We start from the raw sequence: 17,226 nt of genomic DNA on the forward strand, positions 1-17,226 counted from the left end.
GATTGCCCACTTGATCGCCAGGGCCTCCTTCTCCACCGTTGCGTAGCGGGTCTCTGCGGGGGTCAGCTTCCGACTCACGTACATTATGGGATGTTCTTCATCGCCGTGGACCTGGGAGAGGACCGCGCCCAGGCCCGAGTCGGAAGCATCCGTCTGTAGAATGAAGGGGCAGCCGAAGTCAGGTGCGTGCAGTACCGGTGAGGACGTGAGGGACTTCTTTAGGGCTCGGAACGCATCGTCGGCTTCCTTGGTCCATCTTATCCTCTCCGGCTGCCCCTTTCTGGTCAGGTCTGTCAAAGGGCTGGCTATGGATGAGAAGTTAGGTATGAAACATCTATAGTAGCCCGCTAACCCCAGAAATGCACGTACCTGGGTCTTTGTGGTGGGTTGTGGAGTTTCCTGTAGTGCCTTGACCTTGTTTTGCTGTGGCTGTATGAGACCTCGTCCAATGTGGAACCCGAGGTATCTGGCTTCGGCTAGACCCAGGTGGCATTTCTTGGGATTAGCTGTGAGCCCAGCCCGTCGAAGATCTAAGAGCACCCTCCGTAACCGGGATAGGTGTTCTTCCCATGACTCTGAGTGGACGATGAGGTCGTCCAGGTAGGCTGCTGCATATGGCTGGTGGGGCCTCAGCAGGATGTCCATCATTCTTTGGAATGTGGCTGGGGCCCCGTGGAGCCCGAAGGGAAGAACCCGGTATTGCCAGTGCCCACCGGGTGTGGAGAAGGCGGTTTTCTCCTTGGCGTCTTCACTGAGTGGTAACTGCCAGTAGCCTTTGGTGAGGTCGATGGTGGAGATAAATCGGGCTCCACCCAGCCTATCCAGCAGCTCGTCCACCCGAGGCATGGGGTATCCGTCGAACTTGGAGATCTCATTGAGTTTCCTGAAGTCGTTGCAGAAACGGAGGGTGCCATCGGGTTTGGGGACCATCACTATTGGGCTGGACCACGGGCTACGGGATGGTTCGATGATGCCTAACCTTCTCATCTTCTGGATCTCCTCGTCGATAGCCAGCCTGCGAGCCTCTGGAACTCGATAAGGCCTTTGCCGGACGATAGTGCCAGGAGGAGTGATAATGTTGTGTTGGATGATGGAGGTTCGGCCCGGTTTCTCCGAGAACACATCCTTGAACTGACCAACCAAGGCTTGCAGCTCCGCCTTCTGGTTTGGTGAGAGTTGCTCACCAATGTGGACAACGGGAAGAGTTTCTTCAGCGAAGGCAACGAGATGACCTGGAGCTGCAACCCACTTCTTCATGAGATTAACGTGGTAAAGTTGTTCTTCCCGTCTTCGTCCCGGCTGACGGACTCGATAATTTACCGGCCCTACCCTTTCTACCACGGTGTATGGTCCCTTCCAGGATGCGAGGAACTTCGACGTTGTGGTAGGTATAAGTATCATCACCTTGTCCCCTGGGTGGAACTCTCTGGGTTGGGCGGGCCGGTTATACAATCTCTGCTGGGCGCGCTGGGCTTCGGTCAGGTGTTGTTTGACGATGGGCATGATTTTGTCGATGCGTTCTCTCATGTCCCGTACGTGTTCAATCACCGACCGCTGGGGGGCTGGTTCCTGTTCCCAGGCTTGACGAGCCACATCCAATAGGCCTCGGGGTTGGCGGCCAAACAGCAGTTCGAAGGGGGTAAATCCTGTGGAGGCCTGGGGGACTTCCCTGATACCGAATAACACGTACGGGATCATGAGGTCCCAGTCGCGCCCGTCCTCTGCCACCACCCGTCGGAGCATCTGCTTCAGAGTCTTGTTAAAGCGCTCGACAAGGCCGTCCGTCTGTGGATGATATACAGAGGTTTTTAGCTGTTTTACCTTGAGTAGGTGACAGAGGTCTGCCATCAACCGGGACATGAAGGGGGTGCCCTGGTCGGTCAGTATCTCCGTTGGGATTCCCACTCGACTGCATAGCAGAAACAGCTCCTTCGCGATGGCCGATGACGTGGCTTTCCTCAGGGGAATCGCTTCAGGGTATCTGGTGGCATAATCGAGGATAACAAGGATGTGCTCATGTCCCCGGGCCGACTTCGGCAAAGGCCCTACCAAGTCCATACCAATTCGGGTGAAGGGCACATCGATGATGGGTAGTGGTATTAGAGGGCTGGGGGGTGGTCGTTGGGGAGACGTTCTCTGGCAGATGTCACATGCCTGGCAATACCTCTTTACTTCCCCGTCTAGCCCCGGCCAATGGAAACGATCGCGGATCCTTTTCACCGTGTTGGCCGCTCCCAGATGTCCAGCCATCGGGTGGGTATGTGCCAGTTCCAAGACCGTCTCCCTCTTGGTCCTCGGAACGACCAGTAGTGTCTTCTTTTCCCCCCGCCTCTCTGCGACACAGTACAGCAGACCATTTTCCACAATGAAATGTGGGAGGGGGTGAGGGCTGGGAAGTCGCTCATTACCGTCGATGATCCGTACTTGTGGCCAACAGTGTTTGAGCGTTTCATCTTCCCTCTGTGCTCTACCAAAATCGCCTCCTGCGGTTATCTGTTGAAACAGATCAAAGTATAGGTTAGCAGATATAGATGACTCACCCCCTCTGTCGCTCTCGGTGGTCATCAGCGCTGGTTTGCGGTCCCGATGAGCCCGTGGCTTGTTCTTCTTCTTTGAACGAGCCGATGGAGCGTGGTGGTGAGTTAGGAGTTCGTCGAACCCCGGCCAGTCTCTGCCCAGTAAGAGGGACACAGGAAGATCTGGAACAACCCCGACTTCGATTCGCCAGCTACCTGGTTTCGCCGCGATGGTCACTCTTCGGGCGGGTACGTGGCGGGTATCACCATGCACACACGTGATCAGAATTCGCCCTTTGCTTTCATGATGATATTTTAAAATTTTCGGGTGAACCAGAGTGATGGCGCTTCCTGTGTCTAAAGTGGCCGTTTGTGTTTTTCCCTCTAGCTGGACTTTATGGGTGGGAGCTTCGGGAGGGATATTGCGGTGAACCGCGCACCCTGCTGTCCAGGCCGGGGTCGAGTGCGTCGTCGGCTCGGTGGGCATCGGCTCGTCCATCGGGCTGGGGACCGCTGGTCTGCCGCCTGGTCGCGCTGTGCCCTCCACCGGTCGCCAAGGTGCACTTACCCTCCGGGGTGGCAGAGCCGCTCTCTCCCCATTATCTCGGGCGATGTGAGCTTCAGCCAGCTCGATCGCCTCCACCAGGGTGGCCAGTGACTCAGGATTTCGCATGCTGGTGAGTGTTCGCAAACGTCGGGGTAACGCACGCATCATCTTCTCGATGATCACCTTCTCAGCGACCTGGACCGCCGAGGGATCTCCTCCCAATAACCATAGCCTTCCCAGGCGAGAAAGTTGAGCTGCTTGAGTTCTCACGGGTTGTTTCTCGTCGTAAGACCACTGGGAAAACTGTTGGGCTGCGCTGATTGTGGATAGCCCCATTCTGGCTAATATTTCCTTTTTTAACGCTTTGTAATCTTCATTTTTAGGTGTCTCTAGTGAAAAATATGCTCGTTGCGCTTCTCCTGTGAGAAACGGAGCCAACATTCTCGCCCAGTTTTCTTTTGGCCAGCCTTCTCTCTCGGCAATAACCTCAAATGTATGTAAATATGCATCAATATCATCCAGGTCGCTGAGTTTAGTGAGATGATGATGCGCACTCACTTCGGGAGTCGGATGGTGTCTGGCCACCTGGCGGAGCTGTTGTTCCAGTCGATCCTGTCTGGCTGTAAGTTGCTCAGAGATGGAATTCTGTTTGCTGGAGATCTCCGCTAGGTGGAGCAGTACCTCTTCCACCGACATGGCGACGGGATGTTGACAGCCGAGTAAGAGGAAGCGTGGGAGAGAGAGAGAGCGGATGCCTGTCTGTAACAAACACAGAGAAAAATTCAGCGGTTATTTTCTACTTAATGGTGAGTGTTTCTTCTGAATTTTTCCCTCTGCAATGCCCGCATTCTCCACCAGTTGTAGCGAGGCAGAGGGAAAACACAAACACCGTAGATAATGTTACAAACAATGCCCCGGAGGGTGCCTTTATTTACAAGTGATATTGGGGTGAATGAGTGCTCTTCTTAAAGGTGCGTGCTCAAGTGCTCCGGGGAGATGGTGAAGGCTGGTGAGAAGTAGAGTGTTGGATCGGTCACGAGCTGGACTCGGCTGTGGGAGAGACAGAGAGAGACAAGCGTTAGCGCAGGGAGTCATGTCAAATGAAGCTCACTTCCGTCTGTGTGGGGCTGGCTTATATCTCTCCCTGGCTGATGAGGTCCAGCTGTGAGCGATCCGAGGTTGATGAGAGATCCAGCTGGTGTGGATTTGTGCCCAGGGCGACGTGGTATTACATGGCTCGCTACAGTATGTATGTATGTATGTATGTATGTATGTATGTATGTATGTGTGTATGTATGTATGTATGTATGTATGTATGTATGTATGTATGTATGTATGTGTGTATGTGTGTGTATATGTATGTATGTGTGTATGTGTGTATGTATATATGTGTGTGTATGTGTGTATATTTTATTCTAGCCAAAATAAAACAAATAAGACTTTTTCCAGAAGAAAAAATATTGTCAGACACACTGTAAATCTGAATGACTTTAGATCATTTTGGAAGGGCACTTTCTATGCAAGACTAAAAAGGGCATGTGCAATGCACAGGTTGAGCCCTATGTGTACACGTGCCTGGTTGGAGTGGGTTTCCTCTGGGTGCTCCGGTTTTCCCCCACAGTCCAAAGACATGCGGAACAGGTGAATTGGGTAAGCTATTGGCTGTAGTGTATGAGTGTGTATGGATGTTTCCCAGAGACAGGTTGCAGCTGGAAGGGCATCCACTGCGTATAACATATGCTGGATACGTTTTTACAGTATAATTTACTTACCTAGATGCAACGTTTCAGGCATCTCATGTGTTTGAACCTTTTTAGGTTATAATAGGTTTGTGTGTATACAGTGCTCAGCATGATTGAGTACACCTCATTTTGAAAATGAATATTTTTATCAGTTTCTCAGTAAATATAGGCAATGTATTTTTGTGCATTTAATAAACAAATATATTTATGAAAATAATACTTCAGTCACCAAACATATCTAGAAATTGAAAGACTTAACTTCAAGTAAAATATGTCAAAAAAATTACAACCTACAAAATTTTAACTAAAATTTTTATTTTTTTGCTTCTTTTGGTTTTTCCTCTTTTTTAAATTTGTATTTAATGTTTTCCTATAACGTATACATTTAGGTGTACTAGTTTTTGGACTGCTATCGTAAGTTATTTTGTTAGATAAGCTCCAGATTTGGCTTCAGTACTGACTAATCTAATGTTTATGCATGGATAAAATTTTGTATAGCTTCCTATTAAAAATATAAATCAAACAGATATATTTGTCAGGGGTATACTTACACAGTATATGCTGCGCATTAAAAGTATTCATGGCAACAAAAGGCTGTTTTGCTCCATGTGAAAGCTGCATCAACAAAGAGAGCTGCTTATTACTGCACATATCTGTGACATATTTAAAATAAACTAGATTCTGAAATTGCTGCATGCATGCGATGCCCAAAAATGCTGTCTAGGTAGGCACCTCTGTAGGTATTGACGCACAGCCTCAGTCTGAGTTTTTTTTCTCTACCTCCCCTGTGTAAGCAGGTGTTTCCTCCTCCTCTCCGGACCAGCTGTTGGTTATCTACAGGTACTGCACAAAGTAAAAGAGCAAAGAAACACGAAAGGTTGGTGACGTATTTTATTAAAGCTGAGCGGGAATGCATAGCAGACGGAATTTCATAAAATGTGAAATGTATGCGTCACATGAACTAGGAATGAGAAATACACCAGATGACCACAAACTTCATATGCGTTCTTCTGTAGGAAATGATGCACGCTGAGCGATGCCAGAGGCGAGCAGAAAACCATGTGCACCTCACAAATCAAGGTCAGGGTTGCGTCAATAAAACACATCTCTAAAGTGTCTGACACACTCGTAAAGATACGGTTTGTCAGATATGTACTCTGTGTTTTATATCTGAACAGTTAAAGTGTTGTTTCCATGTGTCTTTGTGTTGTTAAAAATAGCTAGACACTATGTAGATTTGTTTCACAATATATAAAATAAGTCTATGGATGTACACTTCCTGACAAAAGGAATCTCAGTTATAAGAGCAGTTGTAAGAGCAGCAAATAATAACTTGACTTCTAGTTGATCATTTGGAAAAGTGGCAGAAGGTAGATTTTACTGATGAATCATCTGTTGAACTGCATCCCAATCATCACAAATACTGCAGAAGACCTATTGGAACCAACATGGACCCAAGATTCACACAGAAATCAGTCAAGTTTGGTAAAGGAAAAATCATGGTTTGGGGTTTCATTCAGTATGAGGTCGTGCCAAAGATCTGCAGAGTGGATGGCAACATCGACAAACTGAGGTATCAAGACTTTTGTGCTCCCCATTACATCACAAACCAAGGGAGAGGGCAAATTATACAGCAGGATAGTGCTCCTTCTTACACTTCAGCCTCCACATCAAAGTTCCTGAAAGCAAAGAAGGTCAAGGTGGACCAGGATTGGCCAGCCCAGTCACCAGACATGAACATTATCGAGTATTTCTGGAGTACGATGAAGGGGGAGGCATTGAAGATGAATCCAAAGACTGCTTATGAACTCTTGGAGTCCTGCAAGAACCCTTTCTTTGCCATTCCAGATTATTTTTAGTTAGTTTTTTATATTTATATTTGTATATTTATATTTTATATTTGTAGTTTTAGCTTGTTTAGGTTTTGCTAGTTTTAGTTTAGGTTTTATTTTGTGAACACACTTCTAGTTTTTATGTATTTAGTTCCGGTTTTAGTAACAGAAGATGTGTTGACCAGAGCAACTCTTGTGCAAGCCTCTTATTAATGAGAATAAAATAATTGTTTGAAGAGACAATTCAATTTAAACGAATAAAAGTAAAAATGATGAAGGATAAAGACAACTTCATAATTAAAGGTAATCACGTCTAGTTTGTGCTATGCAATTGAAAACTGATGAAATACATTTTATGCTTATAGAAAAATATTTTTGTACATAATCATGCACTTGTGACTTATATAAACTGCCGCAGATCAGATTTGATGCCACAGAATGAGTGCTTATTAATTCTGTAAACTTAAAGTTTATGCTTATTTTTGCACTATTTATTTATTATTTGTTTAATGACTTTTGATACTTTCATTTAGTTTTAGTTTTATATATTTATTTATTTTAATTCAGAATTTAAGCATGATTCCTTGCATTTAATATTTTTTTTTACATTAAGTGGTTGTAAACAATTTATTTGGGCTGAATTTAAACAAACAAATTAAGTTTTACATAACAAAATTTAATTTGTTTGTTTAAATTCAACACATATAAATTATTTGCAATAACTTTGCAGACATAATTTTTTTTTAGTGTATCACTATTGCCTCAAAACAAAAAGGTTCAGCTGTGACGACCCCGATTAATAAAGGGACTAAGCCAAAAACGATCTAATCTTAATTATCTTAACGATCTAATGTGACAATAAGATCGTAATAATGTGCATTTAACACAGTGGCCATATTCATTTACCTAAACACACCAAAAACAACATTAACAATGTAGCAGACAAACACGAATGCGGTTATGAATATATTAAAACATGTGTTTGTTTGTTTGTTTCTTGTAAAAATTTGTACACAAATGACAAAAAATACTAATTTGTGGATCTCCTTATTTCTGGGTGCAGCTATGGTTGGTGTATTCTGATAAATTTTCTTACCCCTTGGTTTCGAGTGTGGTCCTGAAAAATCTTTACTCTAAGGGGTATTCACCCCTTCCCCTTAGCCCTATGCCTTTAAGCTAAAGAGAATTGGAACACCCCTTGGCATAACCGCACAAAATGAGGGCTAGGGGTAAGGGAAAGGGCTAGGGGGTATAATTGGGATTGGGTCCACGACTGCACATTGGATTGTCACCTAACCACCTTGTGGTTGCACATGTAGTCCCTATACAAATAGATGGTGTGGAAGTCAACATTTGTCAACGAGAACTCTTGCTGTCTGAATTAAAACTTCCTTTAACCCACAGTCTTCTTGGGTAGCCAAAAGTGTGTAATTGAGAATGGATTACACACTCAAAACGTGTTTTTTGCTGTTTGTTCAAACTGCTTATTTAAATAAGCTGTAACAACACGAGTAGTGAGTACTGACTTTTACATTGTTAAAAGCTCATGCGTTTACATGTAATTTGTGGATGTGTGTAAACGTAACATTCAATAGTGCATCTAGTTATTGCCCAGCAGACACACAACATCATAAGACGTTAATATTAGGTTAGATTTAGGTTGTGATGTCAGGGGACCAAAATCCAACATCTAGCCAGCGTCTAAGGACAATGTTATTTAATGTCCAATAATGACGTCAAATGATGTTGATATTCGGTTGATTTTACGTTGTTAGAAAGTGAACAAAACAGCGTTGAGTGAACATCTTAAACCAACATCATATTGATGTCAAATACTGACATTTATTCATCAGGTTTGGCAACCAAAATCCAATGTCTGATAGACGCCATAGTGGTAACGTCCACACAACGTCAAGCTGTAACATCATTAGACATTGATATTTGGTTGGTTTTAGTTTGGATGTTGGACATTGACGTTCGCTTGACATTGAGTTCTGACATCACCCTTATTTTCATTTCCAAACAAAATGCAACATCCCCATGACATTAGAGTACAACATTAATCTGTCATAATGTTGAAGTCTTGTGCCTGCTGGGTGGTTAAGGCCATTTCGGTCATCATATGGTAAACATCTGTCACTTATCAGTGACCAAGTGTCTAAACTGGGTCAATGTGTGTAAAGATTCTTCTTGGACATTTTTAATGCTTCCAAACAGTTTGCTGCAATTATAAAGTGCACGTGTCCTGAGGTAGTTCATTATGATGCAATTTACCTTCTAAAAAAAAAAAATCTGAGGATTAATTTTTGTAATCTCAAAAGATAATCTGCATTGACTGCAGATTGAAGGAAATTAGTGAAGTAAAAGTACCAATACTGCACTACAAATGTACTCAAAGGAAAGTAAAAGTACACATTATTAAAACTACTTAGTTAATTACAATTCCTGAGAAAAACTACTCAATTACTGTAATTTGAGTATTTGTAATTAGTTACTTTAGACCATTGGTGTTGGGACAATTTGACAAAATTGTGGTGAACCCAGCCTTTTATACTGTGTAGTATCAATACCACCTGGTGCTAGTCTTACACATCGGCAGACTTGAGACGCAGAGAGGTGTTGACTACGAGGACTTGCAGGTTTGCAGGTTTGAGTCCTGCAAATAATGATTCCAGAAGGTGGGTAAGACAAAAACAGAATCCAAAATATAAAATAAACAAGTAAATAACAGGGTGAGAATGTGGTAAAATCTGAAAAAGTAGTAAATCAGGCGAGGGCTTTTCTTTTTCTCGATTGCTTTTCAAAGTACTGTCGGTTGTGTTTAGGAAAGTAGTTAAGCAGGTCAATCAGTACTTTTGAAAGCTATCAGTTGGATTTAGGAAAGGAGAAGAGTGGGTCAGTTGATCTGTCAGTCAGTCATTTAGTCAGTCTTCACAATGGCCTCTGGTGGATTTACATGAGAACAGTAGGCGCAAATGGCACTCGTGAGAGACATTTGAGATCTCAAAAAACGTACACAGCAGCCTTTGGTGGATTCGCGAAAACAAAAACTGCAAAAAAACATACCTCCTGGAACTTATGTGGGGCTCTCCAGAAATTTATATAAGGGTACATTTTTAAAATGAGCCTGAGTTGAATAAAACTATAGTGAATAAACTGTGTGCGAGAACCCCCGAGTTGATCTTCAGTCCAGAGGGAGTGATAACTTGAGGTGGTCTGTGGCGTGAATGCGTTGCTTTGATTATTCTATTCTTATTCAGTGTCACTGTTGTGCACTGCACGTATTTGCTAGAGCATTTTCAGCTTTACAAATTTTAAAGAAGTAAAATTTAGATTACTTTATAAAGCCAAAATCTATAACAACATCTGTTGCTGGTCAGATATTTTTTATAGTAGACATGGTTGATTTATGAGTGAGTGTAGAAAATGTTCCCATATGCTGCGGGGACATATAGTGAAGATAATGACCTCAAGATCATGGCTCATGCTCCAGTGCCTCTCCTGTTCTCCACTGAGAAAACAAGTTAATCAAAGTTGAGCCATACATTAGGATCAGTATCACACTTGTTTATATTTGTCACTTAAATGTGCTGTATGTAAGTTTTTGATTTTTCTAAAGGATAAAAATATGTTTGAAAATCTTTTAAGAAACATGCTAAGTGAACATTCTTGTTTATCTGTAAAACAATGCTAATTCACATATTCTGCTTTAAAAATGTGCGATACGTGTTGGAACGTCTGTCTTTGTTTAGGTACCTTTAACCACCCCCAATGCCAGTTTAGCCAGTTATATTTTAAGCAGCCAGAGTTGCCTTGGTGGAAAACCAGGTATTTAATTCCTTCAGTCAGGAATGCTCTCAGTGTTCGCCTGTGATCAAAATGCGACCTACAGTGGACAGTAGCAAATTCTGAAATGAGATGCAGATTCAGAGTTCCACATGAGGTGGTTATTAATTATCAAACAACATAAATATTACAAACGTAAACATTAGGTAAGTACATTACATCGTAACTCTGTGTCCTATCAACACCCTACTTGATTAGATTTGCAGTGATAAGCAATTTGGCTGTTTGCACCAGACAAAACATGACAGAAATTTAAATACAGCCATTCAGAAGCACTGAATAGTGCACTTACTGCACTCTAGCGAAATGGTTATGTTTATAATCTAATTAATTTATATAATACATCTTTAACATTATCAAATGTACATGCTGAATCACTGATATGTGTTGAGTCACAGTTCTAAAGTTCAATTTTAAATGGTTTAATTTATTTTCAAGATCTGAGGTGAACCATCTACTGCTGATTTGAGTATATAGCAATAAATGTAACGTGAAATGGCATTCAAACTCATATAATTAGCATTTAACACTGAATAAAGCACATGAGGTGCCTGGGGTGATCATTGTCATTGATCAAGCTATTTCTAAAATAGAAATTTCAGGTATCGATTAGGACAAAAACTCATTTTAATATGGAAAATATTTATTCTATCAGGTGCCTTTGCTTTTATATAGAACACAGTGTAAATCAGGTTTTAGGCTGCTGCTGGTGTTGTCAATCTGGCAACCTGTGTTTTGAACCAGGTAAGCAATACCTAGTTCAACCACTGGGTGTCAAACTTACACACTGCACCTTTAACATTTCACATTTTTAGCAGTTATTTTGATGCGAGAAAAAAATGTCAAGTACATTTTAAACGAAATAAAATTAATTGTGATCATGCAAAACCAAAGTTGCCAGATATGAATTCTGAAGATGCATTTGTAATGCTATGGAAATTAGTCAGAAACATTCAATTAAATCTCACAATTGTAAGAAAGAATCCTGATTGTAAAATCAGTGTCATGATTATCATTGCTTGATTTATTTACATACAAAGTCAAAAATTGAAGATGAAACTCAAAATAGAACTGCAATATTATGAATGTATATAGTGTGTGATATGAAATGATGCATTAAAGACTTAGATACATTACAACACTCAACATATTACATAGGTACATCCCAAATCGCATACTTATGCACTATTCTATGCCATTTTGTAGTATAAATAGTATGAGTAGTGTATTCACACTGAAATAATAGTTTTATTTCAATAAGAATAAGCACACTTTAAATTCCCTGTTAATGCACTTATTCAACCGTTAAAAAGAAGTGTGTAATGTTGGACACCATGCACTTAAAAGGTCGCTGCTTTGCTCAGGTAGCAGAAGAAACAGAGCTTTTGGCCGCTGATCTTAAATTACATAGTTCTCCAATGAGAGTGATTATATCGCCTCCTGGTGGTGAATGTGGTCATACTCATGGCAGGTATTATTTGGTAGTTTGGTCATTTAGGCCCAATCCCATTTCTATTTTTGCACCCCTACCCCTTCCCCTTGGCCCTTACAAGCTTTTTTTATTTTAGCGTTTTTTTTTTATTTTTAAAGCATGATGGTAAAGCACGAACATGGTTATAAATAAATTAAAACATAAGCTTGTGTTACGGAGACGATTTTTCTCTTCAGTTCCTAGACCTTTCAAGTCCTCAAAAATTGGCAGAGTCGAAATAGCACTATGGTGCAAAGTGTCTTTATTTACAGTGCTCAGTAGAAAAAAATCCCCCCCCAAAAATAATAACCAGCAAAACAAAACAAAACAAAAATATATATATTTACAATACAAGTAGCACTTGGCTATCGTTTTCTTTCTGCAAATAAAGATATCCAATAATCAACTTACTTCTCCACACCACTCTACAACCTTACTCCTGCACCCCACACCATACTGTGCTCACTCTGCCCTTTATATAGCAGGGGAGACTGGTATGGAATGGCTCATATCACCACAGCAGGTAAGTATCAAATATTATTATATTCAAAAACTATATCTATAAACATTTCATTGATCAACATTTTAATTATATGTATACACTACATTTGTATACTATACAGTTTTACCCCATAACTAATTATTTTTATATTTTCCAGTTTTTATAAACCACTTTTGTTTTATTGTCCCGGACAACCTTTCTCCCCCATACATACAACAAATAGGATCTCCGGCCGGCCGTCCCTTTTGCCCATGCGCAATGCACGCTTGTGCATAAAATGAACGCGTTAGGCTTTTTGGCCCTTTTGGCAGTCCATAGCCATCATGGCGCAGGCCGGAAGATCAGCGAGACGAGACGAGACAAACACAAACACAATTGAACAACAGGTAACTGAATATGCTTCATGTAAGTGTTATGTATGCTTTGTGATAACGGATCGGATGTATATCGGGATCATTAACTCGAAATGTGTGCGTGTTTGTCTGTATGTATGCGTTCCGGCAGCAGCGCGACTCCAGTGTGCACCCTGTGATCGGCTGATGGTGAGTATGGAATACAGTGTTTTAATGGATGCGTGTGAAGGAAAAAAGTTTATATGTAGTTCTGCCGCAGGTCAGTGACAATCTCCTTTGTCACAGCTTGTTTGTTGTAAAAATTTGTAATAATGACAAAAATACTAATTTGTGGATCTTCTTCCAGGTGCTGAGATCTTACCCTTAGGAAATTTTCTTACCCCTTGGTTTCGAGTGTGGTCCTGAAAAATCTTCGTTCGAAGGGATATTCACCCCTTCCCCTGAGCCCTACGCCTTCAAGCTAAAGATAATTGGGACACCCCTTCAGGGGTAGGGGTAAGGGGAAGGGCTAAGGGGTAGAATTGGGATTAGGCCTTTTATCACTAATTTAGTAAGAGTCAAACGACATCAGGCAAGCGGAATTTCTGCTTTGTAAAAAAATAAATAAATAAAAATTAAGTGCAGTATAATGTGCCATTTGGAATGCAGCACATGTGTTTGTTGCCTCATTACAAACAAAGGCTACTCAAATTCCACAATACACACATTAAACTAACCAGGTCTGCATCCAGATCCTTCTTGCCAGTTTCACAAAAAAAGTCAATTTACTCTTCCTGCCACTTTCGTTTTCAAATAAAGAGTCTTACATAAGGGCAGCACGGTGACTCAGTGGTTAGCACTGTCACCTCATAGCAAGACGGTCACTTGTTTGAGTCAGGACTGTGTCAGTTGGGATTTCTGTGTGGAGTTTGCATGTTCTCCCCTTGTTCCTGTGGGTTTTATCCGGGTGCTCCAGTTTCCTGACAGTCCAAAGACATATGCTATAGGTGAATTAGATAAACTAAATCAGGGGTGTCCAAACTCAGTCCTGGAGGGCCGGTGTGCTGAATAGTTTAGCTCCAACTTCTTTCAACACACCTGCCTGGAAGTTTCAAGAACTAGAAAGAGCTTGATTAGCTGGTTCAGGTGTGTTTAATTGGGGTTGAAACTAAGGCTGCGTCCGAAACCGCCTACTACTGTATTTGAATTTAAACAAACTATTCAGTCGTTAGAAAAGTACGTTCTATACAGTATTAATGTGTAAATTATGAATGGAATTCGGACATACTACATCCACCATTTTGTCATGGTCTTGTGACCTACCTGCATCTGTTGCGTGGCTTTACTCCCATTCATGAATTCTCTCACGGGGCATCTTGGGATAGCGCAGCGTGCATGGGATGCGCACTTCAGAATCTCGTCAGAAATAACAAGTCTTCTGGGTACTTTTCACATACTAATATTCGAATTCTATGAATTCGGACATAGCACTCGGCTTGCATACTGATTTTAGCACACTATATAGTATGGAAGTATGCGGTTTCGGACGCAGCCTAAGATATGCAGGACACCGGCCCTCCAGGGATGAGTTTGGACACACCTGAACTAAATCAAACATAGTCAGTGCTTATTTTGAGCTGGGTCTTTGCCAGATCCTGATGCGGAAAATGTCAGATATTTGTATTTTGCTCTTTAGTTTTTGTTTTAATTGATCTGGTATTACCTTGTGCATACCTACGTGATTATGTGTGTGTAAAAGTGTAAATGAGTGCAAGCGAAGGCTGTGTGGACATGACACCATGCACAAGTTAAAGCAAACCATTGGGCCTCAACAAAATTTTCAGCCAATCGGCTTTCTTATGTTGACAATCACTGTCATTGGTTAGTGATTGTAAGGATGGACATAAATAATGGCGTAAAGGCCAACCTAAATAATATTTGTATTTTCAAAATGGCATAGAGGCAGTGACGCATATTTTCATTTTTTTTAAATCACGAGTAAATCTGATAATGAGCCTGATCAAAAGAGATCTTGAGAAGCTGTGCAAATGGATCAGGACACCGGGAAACAGAAGCAAAGCGATCTCAAGTCAGCCAGAAAACGTGACAGAAGAGGTAACTGTGGGCTCTTCTTAAAGATTATACTGAGTAAATCATTTAATTAATTTTTTTTCATTTGGAACATAATAGTAAAGTGAACTGAATAGTAATTGTTTATATGATTTATGTTTGTAGCTACATTAAATTACTTAACCATGACTGACCTATAGTGTTTTATGGCAGAAAATATTCAGAATGTTCAGAAATGTGAAGCTCTTTTATTGCGATATCACCGTTTAATAACGTCTTGTTTCGGGAAAACTGAAATTGTGTGGTGGACGTTGGTAACGGTACCTTTTATTTCCTGGTTTTGTTCTGGGAATTATTCATTTACAAATTAAGCGCTGATTGTAGTGTATAAGTTGTGTGTGAACGTGTTTGGGTGTTTCCCAATACTGGGTCGCTGCTAGAAGGGCATTCGCTGTGTAAAACATATGTCGGAATAGTTGGCGGTTTATTCTGCTGTTGCGACCCCACTAAGCCGAAGGAAAATGAATGAATGAGTCTCACAATCGTTTAATGCAAGCTTAGATGAACTTAAAAATAAGGAAAGACTATTATTGTTATTTTATCAGGAAAACTTACAGAATCAAACACTGTCTGAGGCTTGCATAAAATTTTTTTCCCTGACAAGATTTACACAAGAGCAAGGAAACAACAGTGTTTGTGGCTCACGGCATATTATTTACATGAAATGATGTCTTATAATTCAGCTTTATCTAGGTTTATCCAGGCTTTGACACCTTCAAGAAATCTACTCTGGGATTTTACAAGGTCCAGTAATGGTCAGGTTTTCAGATCTGAGTTTTAAATGATTTTGTCAGTGTTGGTCTGGGCTCTTGGGGACTCCAATGATTGGTTCTGCTTTTTTGGAGGGTTCGCTCGTGACTCCAAGTCTGGTGACGCCATATTGGACTCTTCATATAACATTTAAACCCGACAAAGCGAAAGCACCTCTGTTCCCGCATGTGATATCATCTGTTCTTATTTTACTCTCGTGTCCAACCCGGCGCAGAAAAATGATCCGTGCAGCGAGCTGTTTGCAGAGCTGGATTCAGTGTTATTTTTTTCCATCACTGAGACATAACAGGCTGGGTCTCTTCTTTCATGCAGGTGGTCCTCAAACTTCAGTCAAGGGCGAGAGGCACGTAGAGCCAGAGCTGAGAGAAGGCATGAACAGATGCATTCGAATTTAGGTAATGGTGTTGTGTTTCAGCCTTTGCTTGGGTTGGCCATCTCTAGTAAAGATAGTGTTAATTAATTTGTTTGCTTTGCCTTAAGCTTTAACGAATAGGGCTCTCCAGGCCTTGAGGAGCCATCAGTGGGTGAGGAATGCCGTCTAAAACCAACATTTGTTATACAAATTAGTTTCATATGCTCCAGGTACAGGACTCAGGAGGGGGGAATTTACTACCCGCATATTTTTGTTCCTCAACCGTTTACCGCTCATGCTTCTTTATCCTCTTTCTTACGTTATGGACATGACCGCTTGACAGGCTTGTACGTAATTTTTTCTGGCCCTAACTTGCGGTTTGCCCCATTTCCTCTAATGTCAAGACAAATTGAAGTGAATAAACTTCTACTGAACTAAGCGTTTCATGTTGATTTTTTTCTTAGGCAGATATTGATTGGCAAATAATAAAAGATCTTCAGACTCTCAGATTAATGCAAAATCGTATTTCAATCAGCTTGATAAACTGTGAGGTCTGCATTTTCCATGGCGTACGAACACCTCACCCCATGGAATGTTCGATATTCACGGAATGGCTGGTAAAACAGATAAATTCACCGTCGTGAAAAACAATCGACTGGATCGTCTTCAAAGTTGTTCCTGGAAACGCCGGACGTGTCCTTTAAAATAATCTGGCCAGCGTGTGACTGTGTTACACCAGAGCTGCTTATTTTTGATGCAACCGTCTCTATGCATGATCATGTGCAAGCGACTCATTCCAAGCAAGAGTGTTTTTCTTGCTCAAACACAGAGCAGAAATGTGCCGTCAAACAGATGTTAGGAGCCCTTTGTAGAGTCCTGGCACACTTCCAGACTCTACCTATCTTCACAACTATTTACATGGTAATCCAGCTGGTCACTCCCTCTCTCCCTTTCTTTCTTGCTCTCTCTCTCTCTCTCTCTCTCTCTCTCCCCTGGATGTTTTATTCAGGCTTGTTTTAAAAGGTGCAACACTGGGCCAGACAGAATATGTAGATTTGATTTAAAGAAATAGATTTCTGCATCATGACAAAAGGAAACTCTCACTCATGCTCTCATTCACTTTCCTTCAACATATTCACTGCTTTAACAGAAAATGAAACTTAGATATTTAATGGAGTGCTATTC

General features: G+C 41.6%; 1 protein-coding gene across 1 annotated transcript in view; it reads right to left on the bottom strand.

The window, feature by feature from the left end:
• Positions 1-17,226, bottom strand: part of LOC141377706 (uncharacterized) — a 43,135-nt gene that overhangs the window by 650 nt on the left and 25,259 nt on the right. Inside the window, exon 4 of the mRNA XM_073922590.1 lies at positions 1-2,815. This exon is cut by the window's left edge and continues 434 nt beyond it. Coding sequence (XP_073778691.1) covers positions 1-2,815 — 2,815 coding nt within the window. The remainder of the gene's footprint in view (positions 2,816-17,226) is intronic.

This window comes from Danio rerio, chromosome 14 (assembly GCF_049306965.1).
Source record: "Danio rerio strain Tuebingen ecotype United States chromosome 14, GRCz12tu, whole genome shotgun sequence".
Classification (NCBI taxonomy): Eukaryota; Metazoa; Chordata; class Actinopteri; order Cypriniformes; family Danionidae; genus Danio; species Danio rerio.